This window comes from Vipera ursinii, assembly GCF_947247035.1.
Source record: "Vipera ursinii genome assembly, chromosome: 2".
Lineage (NCBI taxonomy): Eukaryota > Metazoa > Chordata > Lepidosauria > Squamata > Viperidae > Vipera > Vipera ursinii.
The window spans coordinates 72,827,041-72,847,980 of NC_139513.1; the positions used below are offsets into that span (position 1 = coordinate 72,827,041).

The 20,940-nt window shown below is 44.5% G+C and overlaps 1 protein-coding gene across 3 annotated transcripts; it reads right to left on the bottom strand.

The window, feature by feature from the left end:
• Positions 1-4,315: 4,315 nt before the first annotated feature.
• INKA1 (inka box actin regulator 1) lies at positions 4,316-12,081 on the bottom strand. 3 transcript variants are annotated; one of them, XM_083352050.1, is made up of 2 exons: positions 11,963-12,081; positions 4,316-5,232 (listed from the first exon to the last, which is right to left on the bottom strand). In XM_083352050.1, the coding sequence occupies exons 1-2, from the start codon at positions 12,011-12,013 to the stop codon at positions 4,363-4,365; spliced, it is 921 nt and encodes a 306-aa protein (XP_083208176.1). In that variant the 5' UTR covers positions 12,014-12,081; the 3' UTR covers positions 4,316-4,362. The 3 variants fall into 3 exon arrangements, with proteins under 3 accessions (XP_083208176.1, XP_083208177.1, XP_083208178.1); XM_083352051.1 differs by lacking the exon at positions 11,963-12,081 and adding an exon at positions 7,215-7,340; XM_083352052.1 differs by lacking the exon at positions 11,963-12,081 and adding an exon at positions 5,634-5,896.
• Positions 12,082-20,940: the final 8,859 nt, after the last annotated feature.

Consider the following 20,940-nt stretch of genomic DNA (forward strand, 5'->3'; position numbering starts at 1 on the left):
AAGCATCCCCTCTTATAATGCATGGGCATTACAATATAATTTCTCTATGTTGGTAGTATATTTTGCGTGCTGGCATTGGTTCTGTGATACATCTTGTTCCTTCCAAACTGAGAGAGAACTCTAAAAATGTAATAATATTTGAGTAAACACCCATCTTGAAGCATTCTTCCATGTATTTTTAATTTATATTTTTCATAATGAACATCATTGGATTTATTATATTTGCTATTATACAATCTAAGTGTTAGACCAGTATGAAAGGAGAGAGTCAGGGCTGAAATCCAGAGATGGCTTAATAGCTTGGAATTTTCCATAAAGGCCGATGTATTCAAGGATTTGTTTTTTCATGAAGTCCAACATTTGCGTAAGATCAAGGTGGGCAGTACAATATAATTGTGTTGGACACCCTCCCATCAGCTTTCCCATAGTCAATGCTTTTTATTATTATTATTGCATTTCAAATTTACTGTGCTTGAGCATTTTACATTCATATAGTATGTTACTCAGTCAGCATAACTGGATGAACACACACTACTAGGTCATGATTTGTCAAATAAGTCACAATTGAATGGGTTCAGTAAGCACTAGCCTGTAGATTTTTCCTCACAAACCAATGTCTGACTTGTCTCACGACGCTAAGCCAAACCAATAGTGGTTAGAGGTGATAGTTGTATCTGGAGGCATCAGATCATCAAGTCCTTGTTTTAAGAAAATGATGATCACATCTGACTATGACCTTCAGATGAACTAGCCTTTTCAAAAGATTAAATCATATCTCAGGGCAGGCATGTTGGATTCCAATGCCCGTCAGCTCGAACATGACGTTTCAAATGATCCTGGATTATTGTATTTGTAATGCAAGAATAGATTTATATTGCTTCTCACAATGAATATCTTCTGAAAGCTAATCACAAATTAATTTAAAATCCAGCTTCTAAAGGCCTGCAGTTTCTGTTCCTGTAGGTAGGTTGTTTGCAAGAGTCATTTGCAAAGGTAGTTAATGAAACTTCCTCATGCTGAGGCAAAATATCTTTGTATAAGATCCAGGAAAGAAAGAATAACAAAACACTTTAACTCTCATGCCCTGTTTGTGTAAGTCTATGTGTAAACCAGCTGATCTTTCCTTTTAAAAAAAGTAAACTGTGGACTGAACGAGCCTCAGCTTGAGCCAGCGAGGCAATTGCTATATTTTTGTGTTTCGTAGAATCCAGCCTGGGATGCTGTAGGCATGCCACAATATGATGTAGCCATAAAAAAAAACATGAGAAGTTTATTATAAACAACAAACAGAAAGAACATCTGGACTACATGGTAACTCTAGAAAGCCATCCCAGCCCCTCCCTTTGGCCTACCATTCTGTAGAAGACTACTGTTACTCCACTCCAGGAGAATATGACGATTTTATCTGCAAAACTGAAAAGGTCATTTTTAGTTTTGTTTTTAATAACATCTGCTTTGTCAACATGTGTGCAGACAACCTAAAAAGCTGTAGGATTTTGCTGCAGGGTGCCTATTTATCAGGGAATAGGATTACTTAATGTTGCTTGCTAGAGATCAACTAAAAAACGCTGCTCCCTCAACCCTGCCTTCTGAGCGTGTGGAAAACTCCCACTAAGTACTGATCAAAACAGTGGCACTGTAAAGTCATGTAAATTAAAGATACCAATTAAAGGCGCGTAACCTATCACTTCTGTAACTTGCTTGCCTGATTAATTTATGGAGGTCATTATCACAAGTTCTGGTTTTTCTCTTTTAGCTTATAATATTGACACCTTCCCCTTTTTTTTCAACAGCTCATTTTAGAATTGCTGGATTTTCTGTCCAGCCATTTTATTTTTGTTTTTGCTAGTTTAGTACGCCTTTTTTTTTGGCAAAGGGGGCGGGGGGGGGGGGGGGTGTTGGTTGAGGTTGTCAAGACATTCCATACCCAGTAAACAGCTAATATTGTCTTCTAGATTCTTCTTGTCTGACAGTCTGCTTCCTCCCTGCCCCCTTCCTCTTTGGTCTCTTAGCCACACAGTGAGAAAAGCAAGTTTAGCAGATCATTTTTAAAGGGAACAGTTAGTAGCTTTTACCTGCCAATTGCCATTTGATAATCTGGCCCTGATCTTCAAGGCTTTGATTTCCATGAGAAAAACAGTAGAGAGGCTGCTGCTTGCTCCTCCCATTGCCCTGGACCTCCAGAATGGAACGGACTGATTTCATTATGTATTATCAACTCCTAGCTACTATTTTAGAATATAATAGAGCTGGAAGGGAACTTGGAGGTCTGCTAGTCCAGCCCCCTGCTGGAATAAAGGTAATTGTTGAGATAAATTCATGGAGAAGAGATCAATTGATAACTTCCAGCCTTGTGCCCTAAATGGAAGTGCAGGTTCTCACTGGCCACTTGAGTAGAGAGGCTAAGTGACTGGATGCAATTTCATTCATAATAGGGCTCCCATTTCTGGGCTGCAAAAATCCACAGAACCCCTAGATGGCAATGAAGAGACACAGAAAACGAGTGTCATGTTAGGATGCCCTAAGACATACGACCCCTTTAATTTGCTAAGGAAATTGGAGGTTGATTTTGGTAATGGACTCTGGATTAGGTGCAATTTATCTGGTTCAATCAGTTAATGTTTGCAAATCTTTAAAAGCATATTTCCCTATATCAGGGGTTTCAAACTGCCAGCCCACAGGCTGGATGTGTCATGCCAAAACTGTACCCACCCCATTGCTGGCAATGGAGAAAAAGTCGTGATACGTCACGACATGTCACGTGATGTTGCGAGTTTGACACCCCTGCCCTGTATGATTATCAAAGCTAATAAATTTCCTTCCTGATTGTAAAGGCTGTACTTCAGATTATTTTTACAGGAGGATCCGTACAAATCTAGATGCTTCCTATGATGCCTGTAATTTTGTGTCATATATGTTTATCAGACTCATTAGTGCTATTACTATAAGGGATAAATGTGAGGATAAATAAGCTGGCTTATTTTAGCTTTTATCTACTGTATCTAGAAATAGTAAAAACAAAACTTGGCTGTGTACTGTTCTTTAGTGGCCCTCATTGTTCATTTTTTGCAGATATTTGAAGCTGCTGATGTGATTGATCATCACTGTTACTGTATTTTTACATCCATATTTGATTTTTTTAATCTTAAAGTGTACATGATGATAACACTAAAACAAATTTATGTGTTAGGTCCAGATATTATTACTATCACACATCACAGGGTCTTAATACCTAATTGAAATTACATATTTATTTGGGTAATATCCACATGGTAGTCAGTGTGTTTTACTTCCAGGTAAACAGGTAATAAGTTGCACTAATTTATGACATTTACCCTTGAATGTTTGAATCATTGATGCCACTTAATGGAACACCAGTTGCCACTCTGACCAAGGCTTAGTTTTCCTATGAATATTATTTTAGCCATGTATATTTGGCCATCAGAGCTGTTGATTTCTGCTCTACAGGTCTCAGCTGGACAGTACCCTTGCACATTACATGCCAGAATGCAACTCCTGCCACCATTTAGAATCCTTCTGAATTGTCCATGGTTGAAAAACTCATAATGGTTCTCCTGGCCACTTCCTAAATTTGATACTGAGAATTGAGCACAACCTATTTCAGGCAATCTAACTTTTTCCATTAAGAAGTTGTTATTGACACAGAGTTAGTAAAAAATACTAGTTTAGTCTTGCCTGTAAGATAAATAATCTTATTTCCACATTCTTTAGGGACAAAGCAACAATTCCCTCTAGGCAAGTCCTCAAGATTTTAACCATGTCTCTCATTTCAAACTTTGTACTCTCCAATAATAAAGCAGGCACATTAATGTTTATCAAACTAACTCAGGTCTATAGTTTAATGATTAAAAGCCCTAGTGGCATAGTGGTTAGAATGCAGTACTGCAGGCTCACTGCTCATTGCCAGGAGTTCGATCCTGACCAGCTCAAGGTTGACCCAGTCTTCTATCCTTCCAAGGTCAGTAAAATGACCCAGATTATTGAGGGCAATATGCTGATTCTGTAAACTGCTTACAGAGGGCTGTAAAGCACTGTGAAGTGGTATATAAAACCAAATGCTATTGCTATTGTTAGCAAGGCCAACTCAGCTCAAGGGATCAGAAAGGGACATAGCCTCAATTCCTGAGATGAAACTTTGGATTCAAAATTAGTTTTTTCCTTGCCTCTTATTTTGACTCTTATAGCTGCATTATGGAGGGAAATTGACTTAATTTGGGGATGAATCAACTGGACCACAATTATACTATCACTGGGGTCAAGCCGTCGGACTTAAGACACCATACAGCTATGACATAGAAAAAAAGGCATTTATTTATAAACAAGCATAAAAAAAAAGCCAAGCTAGATGTAGCCAATCACATCGTTGCAAATGATGGGCTGCCGACTTCGGCAGTTCATTAGGGCAGCAAAGCTGCTACAGTCTGTAGAAAGCTCGCTGATGTTGGCGTGGGACTGGTGGAAGTAGGGTAATGAAGGGCGCACACCCAGACCAGCAGGGCAAGAGAAACGCTTGGTGCCGTCCCGGTCATGCTTGGTGCGCTCCGTGCGGGAGATGCCAGCCAGCCTGCGGCGAACATTGCCTGAGAGGTTAAGCAAGAAGCCATGGGGCTTGGCCAGCCATCGCTGCAGCCACCCCCGTTCCCTGCTTTCTTCCGGCAAGTCCATCCAGTTCTCCACTAAGTCAGCAAAGCAGTTGTCCCCCAACACAAGGGGTTGCCGGTTACGACTCTGGGACAAGAGGGACACAGTCCAGTCCCCTGCCTCTGAGGGCTCGCCATCCCGCCACCGCTCCAGGCAGGCATCTGAAGCTGATTTTGGCCGGGGCCTCCTGGCCGGCACCCGACGGCGCAGGAAGCCCCCCGAGGAAAGCTTACTGGCTCTCAGGGGAGGGAGGCCTTCCTCGTCCCGCCAGCTGTTCCCAGATACTTCTGAGTAGCCCGAATCGAACTCCAGACTTCGCTCACTGCAGGGTGGGGAGAAAGCAACCTCCTCTTCCACAGTCCCCTCCAAGCAACAGGCAGAATCTGCTTCTGAGATGGCTGATATCCGTGGGCTGATACAGGACTTTGAGGAAGGCAGAGCAGAAGGTAGCCGTATCTCCTGGGGTTCCAGTCGCAGCTCTCGGTCATGAGCCCTCTTGAGATCGTGGAGGGTCCGCATCATGCACTGCATCTGGCCTCGCAGCACCTCACTCGACTCCTTCATGCACAGCTGTGGGAGGAAAAGCAATCATCCTTATTTATTTCGAAATAATCCACTCAAGAAAAGTGCTCCATTCAAGTCCCAGGTGAGAGCCATGACAACTGAGGACAGCTAGCACCTAAACCCATTACACCTATGCTGAAGTCCTCAAGCCAGCTTAGTCTACTGTGTATAGCATGAGCTTAGTGCCACAAACATCCATAAAAAGCCACGTGGGGGTCATGAATCCAGACAAAAACACAAAGATCAATGTCTCCATAGATCTGAGCTGGTGACCTCACACGACCCAGGCCCCCTTAGGCAAAAGCATTTGCTTGACATAAACCCTTTGATGATGGTCTCTGACACTGCTCCTTTCCCGCTGCTCGGCATTTAAAAAACACCACTAGCACTCTTATCGCTCGGCTTACCTGGTCCACATATTCTAGTGCCTAAGGAGTCCCACACATCCAGGATTTCCAGGACCGACTACATGCCAAGAATCTCCTTCCAGCTCTAGAGCCAAGACACCTTGTTAGGCGAGGGGCACCTATCTGCCTCAGCTCAGGGGTGGAGTTGGGAGCCAGAGCCGCACGCGCAAGCCCTTGCCCCGTCTCGTCTTGGCAGGTCCTCAGCCCCGAGGCAGAGCTTTTCAGCAACATCTGCACGTTCCAAGCCCATCCCCAGCCATACAAGCAGCAGCTTGTTGCAGTGGGTGAGTTGCCCCACCCAGCAGAAGATGACACAAAGGGTGTGTGAGAGCCTGCAGGAATTATACAAGCAGCAGCCATTCGGGGAGGAAAAGGCAGGCGATAAGGCCACCGTCATTGGCAGCAGAGGGGAAGACTGGACCAGCAGCAGTGTTAGCAAAGGTGAAGTTCATCTGGGAGTTAATGAGCTTTAGAAATCCCAGAGCAAAGAGAGAGGTCTCTCCAATTTTTCTCCTGCACAGGAGAAAGGACATGTTTGCATAGGCCAGAATAAGGTCAACTGGCCTTTCTTGTGAGAAATCCAGGGTGACCAGATGAAGTGGCACATCCCTCCTAAGTGCTCAAAAAAGATAGGTCAAAGGAAAGAAGGGACACAAGGGGAGGGAGAGATATAAAAGCTAGACTGGCTAGTTTCCTCATAGTGAGTAGGACACATTTGAGGGTCTTCTCTGGTCTGGCAGGGAAAATGGTTTGTCATAAGCCCATAAACTTCCTTTGCCTATTTCTCAGTCCTAGAGTGACAAAGGGAGAGTTGAGGGCTCAAATGCAAAGACTGCAGAATCCTAGCATCTTATTCCCCCCCCCTCCACAGAGTCACTTCCTGTTGCTTTCTGAAAGTCTTTGCAGTGCAGATCAAACATATACCACAGACCACTGCTCCTCCAGGCATAATTTGGACAGTGACAAGAAATGATTCATTTTAGCTGTTCTGGTGACACACCATACAATAATCCTCAGTGCCTGGCTCAAAACCAAGACCAAATGTGTCTTGGTGTGATAGTTCAGTCCCAATTCCATGGTTAAGAACATAATTTGTTAAAGTAGTTTTTTGTTGCATACTCCTTAGATAGGTTTCACTTCAAGCCTGGGAAAAATTCAAGTACCTTTCCTAGTAACGGCATCAGTAAAAGACTTTTACACCACAGAACTGAGTCAGCAATTGGTGAGATTTTAAGAGAAAAACATCCTCTCTTCAAATCTAGCATTGAAGAAACAAGGCAACTTCCGTACAATTCCAGCTGAGCAGCAGCTGGAAAGAAAAAGAAATTCTCCTGGTCTGACTAGCATCTCCTGTGGAATATGACTCTATATCCTGTCCCAAGCCTTGTAATAACGCAGCTCCGAGACCATCTCAAAGGGATTGCCAAAAAGCTTATGAAATATAGTACAGGTAACCGTACAAACTATATTCAATTCAATTGTGCAGTAATTAAAGTGTTACGTTTTGTCCTGATGTGCAGGGCCCCCCTTCAAAAAAACCCAGATGCAGCCCTGAATTTAAAAATCAAGACTGAAACAAACCAAAGCTTGGGTGGTGCCCAGGACCATTTCAACACTAGTGGGAAAGGTGGTTTCTGAGCTGACAACAGGAGCAAATGTCCAGAGCCTCTGGGTCCCAGATGCCCTGAAAAGGCTGCCATGCTCTGATCCATCCCATATTGTCTTGATAAGCTTGGGAAAGAGAGAATAAAAGATGGAAACAAATAAGGTATCCTCCTGAGCAGTTATGACTGGGAAGCCCTGAAGCCACGTGTGCACACTTAGCACAGAGAACTTCCCACACAAAGGGAAAAAAATTAATTATAATAATTACGTATTGTGCCCCAGGCTTAAAACAGCTACATGGGGCACAACCAGCTGCAATATGATTGGCTGCCCTTGATCTGATAATTTCATAATTAGATTATCACTAAATAAATCACAGATGTAAAACTGGTCTCAAAACTGAGGTGTTTTCTTTAAAAAAAAAGCTACCTAAAATCATGTCTTTCCTTTGGGCAGCAACTCCCAGAAACAGGATTTCCAAACTCAAACTTAGATGTTTCAACGTCTACCCTGATTTATTAATTCATAGTATGTATATGGCATCTTCCCAAAACCTCAAGCCAGCTTGTTACAAACAGAACAGCACTAGAATGGTGTCAACTAAAACCAAATTAAGCTCTAAAAAACAGCCACAAAGCCAACTACCCCAACCTCAGAGATGGCCAGAGGGCCAATCCAGTTGTTGGTAGGACTGTCTACCCTTATGGCAGTAGTGATGGAGAGAGGGGCCTGCTATTCTAGGCTTTTCTAGCATCTGGGCTCCTGGGCTCCTGAGTGGTAAATTCTTAAAGAGTAAAAAGGGCGACCCCTTGGGACAGCCTAGGGTGCACACTTTGATTAGAATAGACTTCCATGTTTATCTTCCACAACTCTTGAGACTACAACTGTCAGAAATCTCAGCCAGCATCGCTTTTTTGTTTCCCCAACATGAGAGCCAGTTTGGTGAGGTGGTTACCATGCTTAAACCAAGAGGTTCTGAGTTCTAGTCCTCCCTTAAGCATGTAAGAAAGCTGGATGAGTTTGGGACAGTCACACTCTTCTCTAGTTCAAGCCATCTCAAAAGGTTGTTGTTCTGGGGAAAATAGGAGGCATGAGCAATAGGTATTTATGCCACATTAAGTTGACCAAAATAAAATGGGGAAAATTCTAATAAATAAATAAGTGATTGGAAAGTACAAGGTTGGAGAAATACTCATTCCTCAGAGCAAGAAAATAATAGTAATAAAAAAACTATTTACAAGACTAGACAACACATAGGGGAAAAAACCCTTCATCAAACCCAGAGTCGTCCTGAATTATATCACATTGGGTTGGAATTATGGTAGATATATCCCAACATGTCTGGAACCACCAAGATAGGAAGACTGCCTATGAAATGATTATTGGACTGGCGCATGCTGAGAGATTATAGGACCGTACTTAGAGATCAGAGTTATCACACAAGCCTGTTTTCAAAAGAAAAATAATGCTGCTGCTTATTTCTCAAAATGGTTCTGGCAGCTGCTCAGCCCCTTACAGGGACCCCATTTGTGGTGACAGTAAAGAATGACAAGAATTTTGCATCACATATAAATACAAAGCAGAGATTGCACTAAAAGTTATGGAGTTTTCATCATCCATTACATCTCTCAGTTTTATTTATCCAAAGAGCTTCTTCCATCATGATCTCATTTCCTATAGCCAAACTTCTCAAATCAAACATGATTTTTTCCCTTTACATTTTTATAGCCATTACAAAAAATACCAAGTAAATACAAATTAACTTTGGAATTAAAGAATAAAGATCAATCAGACTACTATAGAATTTGGAACAAATTGTATCTTTGGATGGATAAAAAGAAAGGTCTCTATTAGGTTTTACAGACTAGCTCACTGTTTTAAATATTGTGGTATTTCACCGATTTGTAATCTAAGTGTATTTAAGTGTATTTTTGATGTACATATATACATGTATATATATATATTTAAACATTGTAGACAAAAAGGTTTGTCAGCTCGCTGGTACTGTGTCCAATGTTTTTAAATAATAAATTTAATAAAAAAAAATACCAAGTAAGTACTACCTTCCCACTAACTTTGGACAATCTGGGAGCTATCAGACCAATAGGATGTGAAGCTGCATCATCATCTTCATTATCTAAGATCAGACATGTCAAAACAAGGCCCGGGGGCCAGATCCGGCCCGTGAAGTGGTTTCATGCGGCCCGTGAAGCCATCCTGGCAACAGTGAGGGAACGGCCCCCCACTGCCTTGGCCCTGGCCCAGAGACCCTCCTTCTGCCAGAGACCCTCAGATCTCTCCCACTCCTGCCCAGGCCCCCACAGGCACCCTTGATGCGAACGATGTAGAGCTGGCCACGCCCACCCAGTAGGCCATACACACTCTAGCCACGTCCACCCAGTAGGCCACGCCCACCCAAGCCACACCCACCCAGCCCCCTGAGGGCAACCGCAATGCTGATGCGGCCCTCAATGAAATTGAGTTTGACACCCCTGCTTAGATGATACCAGAATATCCAGCTTCCTGCATTAGGCCTGTCACAGCCCTCCATGGAGACACTGTCAGTCTCTCCACTCCTAAGGACTGTCCATTCCAACTACTAATGATGCTGGCTAGGAATTCTGCAGACTGTGCTTGAAGCCATTCAGAGGACACCAGGTCAAGAAGGTTGTGCTAAGAAGATGAACTGAAAGTGGAGCAAGACTTGTGTCTTTTAATTTTCTCACTAAATGATAGGTTTCCCAAAGGATGCTCAAGGCAAGCTGAATATGAATAGCATAGAATCCAAGCCTGGTATCAGCACCTGGCATCTTATGCAACTGCTGGAGTCCCAAGAAACCAACCTATGCCAGTTCCCAATCTGGGCACACCAGGCCTGAGGTCAGGACTTCCGATCATCATCTTAATTTCCCAGTTCTTACAATGCCTCAGAAGAGCACTAGTCAGTGGCACTGTGAGAAATGTAGTGTAGTATCGCAAAGATAGTAGCTGTGGTCCACAAAGGGGCAGACAAACATAGAGAGCAATTGACCAAATAGTACAGTATTTAATCCTGGAAGACACTGGTCGGCTCAAATCTACAGATTCCTGGGGGTTCTGTAATGCTATTCTAGGCAAACACAAGACCTATCGAATTCTATGCTGGCCATTTCTTATACAAATATTTAGAAATCGGGGCAGTTATAGCCAATCCTATAATGTCACTTTTTTCCAGATAGACATCCCAAGATCATAACCACCTTTGGTTTATAGCTTGCAGTGTCTCTACAGAGCACTAGAGGGCAAGCTCTATGTGATGATGGACATTTCTTCATTGTACTCAGTTGAGATGGGACAGATGAAACTTAAGGTGGTCCATAATGACTGCTCTCAGAATGACCAATACGGGACAACTGTTTGTCACAGCAGCAGAGACTACTACGAAGCAGGGCAAAGGCTACCAAAATAAGACAGACCTAAAATCAAGCTTTCTCCGTGTTCATTAGGAGGGAGAGCTCCTCAGATATGTGGAAATGGACAATGTAACAATCGATATCTAACCAAGATTTAATTACTGATTGGGAGGATTCAACTTCTGAGATGCACTTTATCATGGCAAGCTGGAACACATTACAGATCCTGATTGGATGGGGACAAATTGCCTGCTCCTCACTCAGCGATCCTCCACGATCCTCACACCTTTCAAACCCGGCACTGGAACAGCCCAGGATCAAGAGGAATCTTCGGGACCAGCCAGTGAGGAATTTTCTCTCCATATCTTTTCTCCCCTGAGTAACAGCGGGCCCATCCAGCAAACTCTCTCTGCGCTCTGACTCTCCTTCGTATTTGCTGGATCGCCACCGCTCCCCAATCCCAGCTTCTCTCTTGAGGGTCAAGGCCCGTCGGAGACGGGACAAGCAACACACACGTTCAGGCGTCGTCGGAAGGCCTTTTTCCCCCCCACTAGGCTGCCCGATTCGGCGCCTAGTTCTTCAGAAGGAAGTTAGGAAGGGCCACTCGCCCTTTGGGGAGTCCGCACAGGGTTGCAATCGGCGCTTCTGGTCTCCTCCGCAGCCCGGGCCAGTTCTCCCAGCCAGGCCACTCCAAAGACACGGTGACATCGGCGCGCCCCTCTTTTAACAGCTAGCAAACCCCCCCTAAGCCGCCTGAAGAGAAGCGAGCGAGAGGAGGGCTGACAGCTCCTGAAGCCAGTCTGGGCGGAATACGCGCCGCCGCTTCCACTCGCTTCGCCGCCCAAGCCGCAAGCCCCGTCTTGCTTGCTTTCCTGGGCAGCCTGCAGCAGACAGCCGTTCCCGGCGAAGGGAAGTCACAAGACAAGAGGCGGCTCTCGCCAAGCAAGCGCTGCTTCGTCGGAACGGCGCGAGTCCCCGTTGCTGCCCCGGCATAGACCGTCTTTTAGGAAGTCCCGGCCCGGCCCGGCCCGCTTTCTCTCTCTCTTGGTCAGTCGCTAAAGGTTCGGTGTGTGGAGGACGCCCTACCTGGATCCCGCATTCAGGAACTCTCGTGCACGCGAACCCCGCTACTGCCTGGACTGCAGGGGTCTTCAAACTTGGCCCTTTTATGACTTGGGGACTTCAACTCCCAGAATTCCTCAGCCAGCGTAGCTGGCTGAGGAATTCTGGGAGTTGAAGTCCCCAAGTCATAAAAAGGGCCAAGTTTGAAGACCCCTGGAGGATCCCCACCACCGCATCCCCGATTTCCCCTCTTCCCCTCGGCCAATTTACCACTTCTGCGCGGAGGTGGCTCACGAAGGCGTCGAGGCGGGCGCTGTGCATGCCCGAGGTAGGGCGCTCAGCTGGCAGCAGAAGGGAACCGGCCGCGCAGTCCGGCGAGGGCGAGGCAAGAGGCTGAGGCACCGCGGAGACCCCAGAGACGGCAGGCGCGCTGGAAACTTTCTCCCTAGTTCAGTCCCAAAGCAGCGAAGCGCACCCTTTGGTTTAGAGACCGAGCCCCTCCCTTCTCCGGCACGGCAGCCAATGGGCGCCCGAGGTCTGGTTCCCCTTTGCTCGACCGAGAGCCAATGAGCGGGCCAAACGGCTGCTTGAAACCTGAGCTTCGCGGACCGGTTGTAATTTAATTAGAACCCATATTAGGAGCCAAAAGGTCTGGCGGATGGAAAGAAGGGCCGAGGCGGCAAACGCTCCGCTGGGAGGTGGGGACCCCCACCCTCGGGCACAGCGGTTATGGGGAGGGCGGGGAGCGCTCATAGTACTCGGGCGAGAAGCGCCGTGATGGCCAAATCCTGCCCTAGAAAGAGACACGCAACCCCGGGGCGGGAAACCTCTTCAAACTTGGCCCTTTTATGACTTGTGGACTTCAACTCCCAGAATTCCTCAGCCAGCCATGCTGGCTGAGGAATTCTGGGAGTTGAAGTCCACAAGTCATAAAAGGGCCAAGTTTGAAGACCCCTGCTCTAACAGAAGTCTTTTTCCTCGTGTCTCTATTAAGCGTTGGATGCTCTGCCGCTTCTTGACCAGCCATTCCCTCGTCCTGCCAGTTGCAACTGTTGAAAGAGGCAGGAGCTTTCTCCCACTCGGAGAAATAAAGGGGAAATTTCACATTCCCCTAGAAACTCTTTATAATACATAGGTAAGGTTCCCCCCCCCCCCCCGCACATGCATGCTAGTCGTTTCCGACTGTAGGGGCCGGTGCTCATCTCCGTTTCAAAGCCGAAGAGCCAGCGCTTGTCCGAGGACGTCTACCTTCCCACCGGAGTGGTCCCTATTTTTCTACTTGCATTTTGACGTCCTTTCGAACTGCTAGGTTGGCAGAAGCTGGGACGAGTAACAGGCGCTCACTCTGCTACACGGCACTCGGGATTCGACCCGCCAAACTGCCGACCTTCCGTTCGACAAGCTCAGCGTCCTAACCCACTGAGCCACCGCGTCCCTTTTATAATACATACTCACTCTTAACCATACCTTGTTCTTCCTACTGATACGTACGGGTAGTCCTCGACTTACAACAGTTTGTTTAGTAACCATTCAAAGTTACAACTACACTGGAAAAGTGACTTATAACTGCTTTTCACACTTATGACAGTTGCAGCATCCCCGTGGTCACATGATCAGAATTCAGATTCTTGGCAACTGACTCACATTTATGACGGTTGCGGTGTCCTGGAGTCACGTGATCCGGCTTTTGCAACCTTCTGACAAGCAAAGTCAATGGGGAAGCCAGGTTCACTTAACAACCGTGTTACTAGCTTAACAAATGCAATGATTCACTTAACAACTGCGGCAACAAAATTTGTAAAATGGAGCAAAACTCACTTAACAAACGTTTCATTTAGCAGTAGGAATTTTGAGTGCAATTGTAGTCGTAACTCGAGGACTACCTGTACTTCTGATTATATGATTGGCACCATACAATTGTTGCTTTCCAGCACCACCCACATTCAGAAGATGTTCAAGCTTGTAGGGATATATGCTGCACAGTACAAGCCCTGGTCCAAATACCCGGGAGGAATGGCTGTGACGATGGGGAGGGAAATGTACTCTGCATATTGACAGGATCACAAATACTTCATCATGAATGTATCTTCCAAGAAGATATAATTCAAATCCTAGCATCTGAAAGCTGGGCTTATTTTAGGATTTTATGATGTTTTAAAATATTCATCTTCATAATTTGGGGTATTAACAAAAAAATTTAAAAGCCCAATATCTAAATCGTGATTGTGTATGTTTAACAAACATCATAGTGGTTGAAATGGAACATTGTACAGTTCCAAAACTTCACCATGAATTGTTTCCTGCTCCTGCAGAGCTTCCTTTCTGTTTTATGAAAAGCTCAGAAACTACTTTTTCTGTTCCCAGGATGATATAGAACATATCCCCTCACCCTCCAGGAAATGAGTCTTAATGAGTCTTAAAATTAGGTTAGATTGACAAAATGCAGAAGGCTAGTGTTGGTTGGCTGCTTTGTGGCTTAATATATGCGTAGGTCCCCCAGATCTCAACTGCAAGAATTTAAGTTCTCCTGTATCTGCTCTCTGCTGCCACCTATTGATCATCCATGTTTTTTCAGTCCAAATTTAATCTCTGGGAAATAGGGTCATTGACTTAATCCAATAAATCATTGATCAGATATCCATGAATTAACTTGGAAGAATCAAACAGTTACAAAGGACTCTAAAAATCCAGACTCTGTGCAGTGTAAGAATCCAAATATTATTATGAATACACTCTGCTACAGACTCTAGATGATCCCAAGATAAATCAAAGCATTTGAATTTTGTTACTCTTTGCTTTTTCTCTCATGGTCACCCAGATTCTTTGCAGTCTGATCTGGTAGTTCTATAATTTGTACAAAACAACCCTGCCTTGCTGTGATTAGCTTGTGCAGACTATTGTACCATGCAATCCCTGGCAATAGGATTAATTCAATAAACTATGGCTAGTGTGTTGTGCAAATGCAGCCAAGATGCTCCAGCCTTCTTTACACACACACAAAGTAGCATGCATTAGGTCTGGAAGGAATTAAATCCCAAAAGTGAACTTTTAAACAAAAAATGAACATGATAAACCTCTGATTAATACCTAAACACCACCATCCATTTTTATGGACTAGAAAACTACACAGTGGTTAGCCTAGGGCAGGGGTAGGCAACCTCGGCTCTTTTAGGACTCATGGACTTCAACTCCCAGAATTCCTGAGTCAGCATCTGACTCAGGAATTCTGGGAGTTGAAGTCCATGAGTCCTAAAAGAGCCGAGGTTGCCTACCCCTGGCCTAGGGCTCTTGGCAAACTAAGAGAAAGCATGATTAGCTATAATTTATCGAGGAAAAAGCAAAACAGGTCTCAGTGAAGATGAAGGAACAGAATTTCTGCAAAGGTTCCCAAATATATTTTGCAGCCATGATGACGATGATGATGATGACGTTGATGATGAGGAGGAGGAGGAGAAAGAGGAAGAGGAGAATGATGATGATGTCCATTCAGTCATGTCCGACTCTCGGCGGTTCGAAGACCCAGGACTCGCCACATCTTCTGATTTTGCACCGCTTATTTGGCAGCCATGATGTGGATTGGCAAATGGTTAAACTATGAACCAAGTACCATTTTTTTGGTAACTGAAGGGTTACAAAAGAATTATTTGATGGCAACTGCCTTTCAACTTATACATAAATAGCTTGAAACTGGCAGCAAGCAATGAAGGAGCCACATTCATTGACAACTCAAATTATTCTGGGGAAGCTATCAGGGGGACAAAAAGGGGAGGAAAAAAAGAAAAAGGGGCAAGTAAGTATCAAGAGACACCTCCCCCCCCAAAAAAAAAGAAAAAGAAAAAAAGAAAGCCATGATATTTATGTGCACATTGGTAAGATTGAACTTCTGACATGTTTAATTATCTTAGGACCACAATCTATAGGAAAATTAAAATAATAGTCTGTAGGACATTTATTGGAATGGTGAACAACATGCTAGAAATAAATTATAAAAAGGACTGCCAGTATTATAAGGTGTCTATATCAGCGTTTCCCAACTTTAGCAACTTTGAGATGTATGGACTTCAACTCTCAGAATTACCCAGCCAGCAATGTATGACTTCTTACAAGGAAAGAGTATCCTGTTTGGGTCTCTTAATTCAGAAAAGATGAGAAAAGGGATGATAGCGACATGATAAAGGTTTATAAAATAAGGCCCAATCTAAAGTTCACAGGGAAAGGTTAATTTTTCTGTTTCTTCACATCTGCCACCCGCTTTTCTTAAAAAGAATTTTTGCTTTAATCTTCAATTCCCACTAGTAACCAATTATAAGTATGTACAATTGCATCTGTTCTTTCTTTGCTATTCTTTCCCCCTCTCTCCACTCCCTTCAATATCTTCCTTGATGTTTACTTTTAGATTATGAACTTTTTGCAAGCAAAGTTGTAATACTGATAAAAGTCTGTAAAACAGTGATAATCAATCTGTTTTTCTTTAAGGGGGTGGGTCACAGGATTGTAAGGTCTTTGTAGGAAAAATCCAACATAGCTACTACCCCTTTGGAAACCATCAGGCATATAAGTGCCCTGCTATTTAGAAGATATATTATCACGGGCAATTGCTACAATGATATCACAATTATTATTATGAGATGTCTCCCAGCTCCCCATGGGTTGGTCCCATGGATTTGAATTTTGATATCAATAAACTACATCTTTATTTCCCTTAAAGTTTTTTTTTAGAATCCTTTAGGCTTCATTCTCCAGGCACATGGATTAGCCTGTCTAATATAGGCTGTCAATTCATTCAATGGAATGCTCCTCTCTTTATTCTTCCGATGGTGGGAAATTACCACTCTTTCTTATCCCCCTCCCTTCCCAATAGATTTAAAGCCTGATCTAAGTTATCAGGTCTTTTTTAAAACCATAGACAAAGATTCTTCTTGTTTCATTCAAGCGTGAACATGCAACTTGGGAATATTGATATATATGTTTGCATACAATCATAAAATTTGTTTGATAAGAATACTAAAGTCTCATGCTAGCTAAAGCCAATTAAGAGTTTTGGAAATTATTATTATTTATTTCTTTGTTATCTGCAAGGTCTACTCTTATTATATCCTGTCCATTGGGAAGAGATTATCGATTTCTCACCAAAATTTGAGAAACTATGGTCCATCTCTGAGAAATCAAATCAAATCAAATCAATCTATCGCAGGAATCAGTTGGAGTACAATCAGAATACTGCCAACTAAAAGTGTTAGTTTAGAATTCCAATCAGCTAAAAGAACTGCATATAAAGCTTTCTGAAAAAATCTATGAAGGCCGTTAGGTTTCACCAGTGGTGCAACAAAAAATTAGCTACCGTACTGGTTCTGCCGAAGTGGTGCGAACCAGCTGAATCCCACCACTGGGTTTCATCCAACAAAAGCTCTCACAGCTAAATTGCTTTGGAACTCAAGGAGACTGAGCTACAGCTGCAACCTTAGGTTCATCTACAACATGACCCCAAACCACCCCAGTGATGCCCTCGACGTGATGTCCCGTTGCCTGGAGGCGGTTCGGGTCTGGATGGGGAGGAACAGACTCCAGCTCAACCCCGACAAGACTGAGTGGCTTTGCATATCTTCATCCCGGGTTTATTCGGACATTCCACCTCTAACTATGGGGGGTGAATTATTACCCCCCGTAGATAGGGCTCGCAACTTGGGGGTCCTCCTAGATTCACGGCTCACCTTGGAAGATCATATAGGAGCCGTGACTAGGGGGGCCTTTGCACAGGTTCGCCTGGTGCGTCAGTTGCGGCCCTATCTTAGCCGGGATGATCTGTGCACGGTCACTCATGCGCTCGTGTCCTCTCGTCTGGACTACTGCAACGCTCTCTACATGGGGCTGCCCTTGAGGACCACTCGGAAGCTCCAACTGGTACAGAATGCAGCCGCGAGAGTGGTGTTGGGAGTCTCCCGATACTCCCACGTTACACCTCTGCTCCGTGAGCTGCATTGGTTGCCAGTTGTCTTCCGGGTGAGATTCAAGGTACTGGTAACGGTATTCAAAGCACTCCATGGCATGGGGCCGGAGTACCTCAGGGAACATCTGCTGCCGGCATCAAGCTCCCTGCGCCCTGTGCGTTCCCACAGAGAGGGCCTCCTCAGGGTGCCACCGATCAGAGAATGTCGATTGGTGGCCCCCAGGGGGAGATCCTTCTCTGTGGGCGCTCCGGAGCTGTGGAATCAGCTACCGGTAGAGCTCCGGATGGCGCCCGATCTTCGCTCCTTTCGCCGCGATCTCAAGACATTTTTGTTTGTACAAGCCGGCCTAGCCTGAGGGGGAGTGTTGGGGTTGTTTTATTTTTTGTTTTTTAATTTTTCTGGGGGTTTTTAGCGTTGTATCATATTGTTTTTAACTAGGGCAATTGTTTAATCTGTTTTTAATGTTTGTATTGGTTATTTTATTCTGCCCTGTGAACCGCCCTGAGTCCTCAGGGAGAAGGGCGGTATATAAATGTTATTAAATTAAATTAAATTAAATTAAATTCCACTGAGTTCCATGAGGTTTCCTTTTGAGAGACTACAGGGCTGCCATGTAAATTTGCCATAGAATATCATCACAGTCAAAAGCAGGAGAGTCATAATATTGTTTATCTTTCCTAGAGAGGTAGTTTATTTTACTACTTTTGGTGGGCCTCTTATGAAAAGTATCTGAGAGCTCCCTTATTACCAAAGGAGAGCAGAGGTAATGCCCTCAGTGGAAATAAAATTAATTAAAAAGTCTCCATAACATGCTTCAACAGTGTCAGGGGTTGGCTCTGTATACAGTGGTCAGTGCTGGGAAAAGAATCCCCAATTCTCATTCAGCATTGCTCACTTTTTGAAACAATATATAAACAAATATACGCCTACCATCCATCTCAACTATTAAATAAAATAATAGTAACAATACCTTTAACACCATCAACAACAATAGCTGTCTATCCCAAGTCCTAGGGAAGGACTCAATGGGGAGACAAAAATGCCAAATCCAGTGTAATCTGGCTGTGTGATCACCCATAATACCGTAATAACAACACTATTTTTATAGTGACAGCTTGACTTGCTTACTTGAGCCATTGGACCCTCTTTTTTTTAAAACCAAACTTGTACCAATATATGGGTGTAGCACATTCTTTCTATCTAGAGAAGGGATGTTTTATTTATGTCCACCTCATGGATTTCCTGGGGACACTGAGAGCACTTTTGGAAACAGGGGACTGGGTTCATATACCGTACGTAGCTGTTTGCTGAGCTGGATGCAGATTGGCAACCAGCTCTATTAACAGAAGCCCTGTGGATTAAGGGCTGATTTACACAGAGGCCCTGAGCAGTGTGTTCATACGCAGTCCTTCTTTGACTGACCTCATCCTCAGCAATTAAATCAGAGGAAATTCCAACCACTGCAATATTTTTACTTAAAGATTAGCAAATGGTGGTAGGATTCAGCCCAGCAAAATCCTCACAGAAACCCTTTCTTCCTGAAAGAGCACTGCAGCTAAAACCATCACAACTGACGCAAGCAGAAAAACCCAGCGAGCAGGGCCCTAAAGTAATCCCACAGCAGACCGTGGCCCTGTAATTGGATCTCCCTGCCAAACTGGGATCCCGGTTTGAATCCACAGTCAGACGTAAAGGCATCTGTGTGCAGTTGGAATTGGGTGGCAGGCAATAGGAGGGCTCTTCTCCCCTTGCCAGCTGGCACAAGCTGGACTCTCAAACAAGCTGCCTGCTGTGCAGAGGGTACCCCACCCAGGCTGCCAGTTCTTCCTCCTCCTCCTCCTCCTCCTCCTCCTCATTCCTGAGGTCTGACAGGTACAAGCCACAGCAGCTCCTTCTTACACACCCACTGTTAAGAGACTAAGGACAACACTGGGCTCAAGCCATTTCTATAGCAGGAAGTCAGGCCTTTTCCTCCCAAATCAGCAAGGAGAGGCTAAAGGAGGCGGGGGCGCATGGGAGAAGGGCATGAGTAGTGCTGAGGGCAAGGGCCTGCCCACTTCAGAAGGTTTTGTAAATTGTTAAGCTTTCCCAAATGGGACTGTTTTGGGTCAGGCTTGCACTTACATCCTTTGGCGCAAGGGCTTGCCTGGAAAACGGATAGGAAGCTTCCCGGCTCTTGAATTCAGTCCTGCTCACAAGTCCAGCTATCGCACTGCTGATTGATTTATTGTTAATCTCAACATTTCACAGAAGGGCCATGTGAATCCTTTACTTGGGAACCCAGATGCAGATTGGAGTGTTCGCCACCAATCAGAATAGAGCTGGAAGGGACCTTGGAGGTCTTCTAGTCCAGAGGTCCCCAACCTTTCGGGCACCAGGGACCGGTTCCGTGGAGAGAGGTTTTTCCGTGGACCGGAGAGTGCGTGGTTTTGCGTGCTGCCTGCATCTCGCAGATGGGGTTTTGCTGGCATGTTGCAGCCCGGTACTGATCCACGGACCGGGGGATGGGGACCCCTGTTCTAGTTCAACCCCCTGCTCAGGCAGGAGACCCTATACCATTTTACATATGGTAGGTGCTGTCCATTCTTTTCTTAAAAATCAAGCAATTACGTCTGCAGGACTTCAAAAAGTCTAGGTTCATCAGTCCAAAGAAAGGAAAATATAATCCAAAATTCACGGTTAGATAAATCCAAATACACAGACATACACTTTTGCCTTCTCCAGGATTATTAAGATTTGCAGGTTAGATTAGCAAGGAGCACATTTAATCTACCCAAGAAAGACATGAAGGGAGCACAGTCGTTATTTCTTCGACCTTGGATACTTGGTGCAATTTTCATCCCCAGCCGGAGTCTAAAATGCAAGCAAGGTTTCTGGCCTTATTTTTGGACTTTATGTTTCTTTCCTGACATTCTCTCTTTGTCTTGCAACAGTCACCCTGATAAAGGCTTTTGGAGAAAATGAACGTCACTCTTATGCTGTTTTGACCCTATGGAAAGTTTTCTCCAAGAAAATAACTGTGCTGCATTAGCCGGAGTATAACTCCTGGAGAAAAACTCTCTGCTGTGTACAAGGACAGTGGAATCCTAGAGTGAGCAGGAACCCAACCTTGGTATATTGGCTTGGTTTGATTCAGGAGAATCCCTGCTTGCTAAGAGACGGTGCTGCAAAGCCTACAAGCCTTTGTGGTGAGTCCTCCTTAGCCCCAGCTATTTCTCAGAAATACAAGCTGATTGATTTAAGACTGGCAACTTTTCAACTCGCCAGTGCCTGTAACAGCAGCTTGACAAGCAAGTGATA

Excerpts from the sequence above, each read along its gene's own strand:
- INKA1 (XM_083352050.1), bottom strand. The coding sequence starts at position 12,013 with ATGCACAGCGCCCGCCTCGACGCCTTCGTGAGCCACCTCCGCGCAGAA. Across the intron at positions 5,233-11,962 it reads GCCACCTCCGCGCAGAAGTG|CTGTGCATGAAGGAGTCGAG; the intron begins GTAAATTGGCCG and ends TTCCTCCCACAG.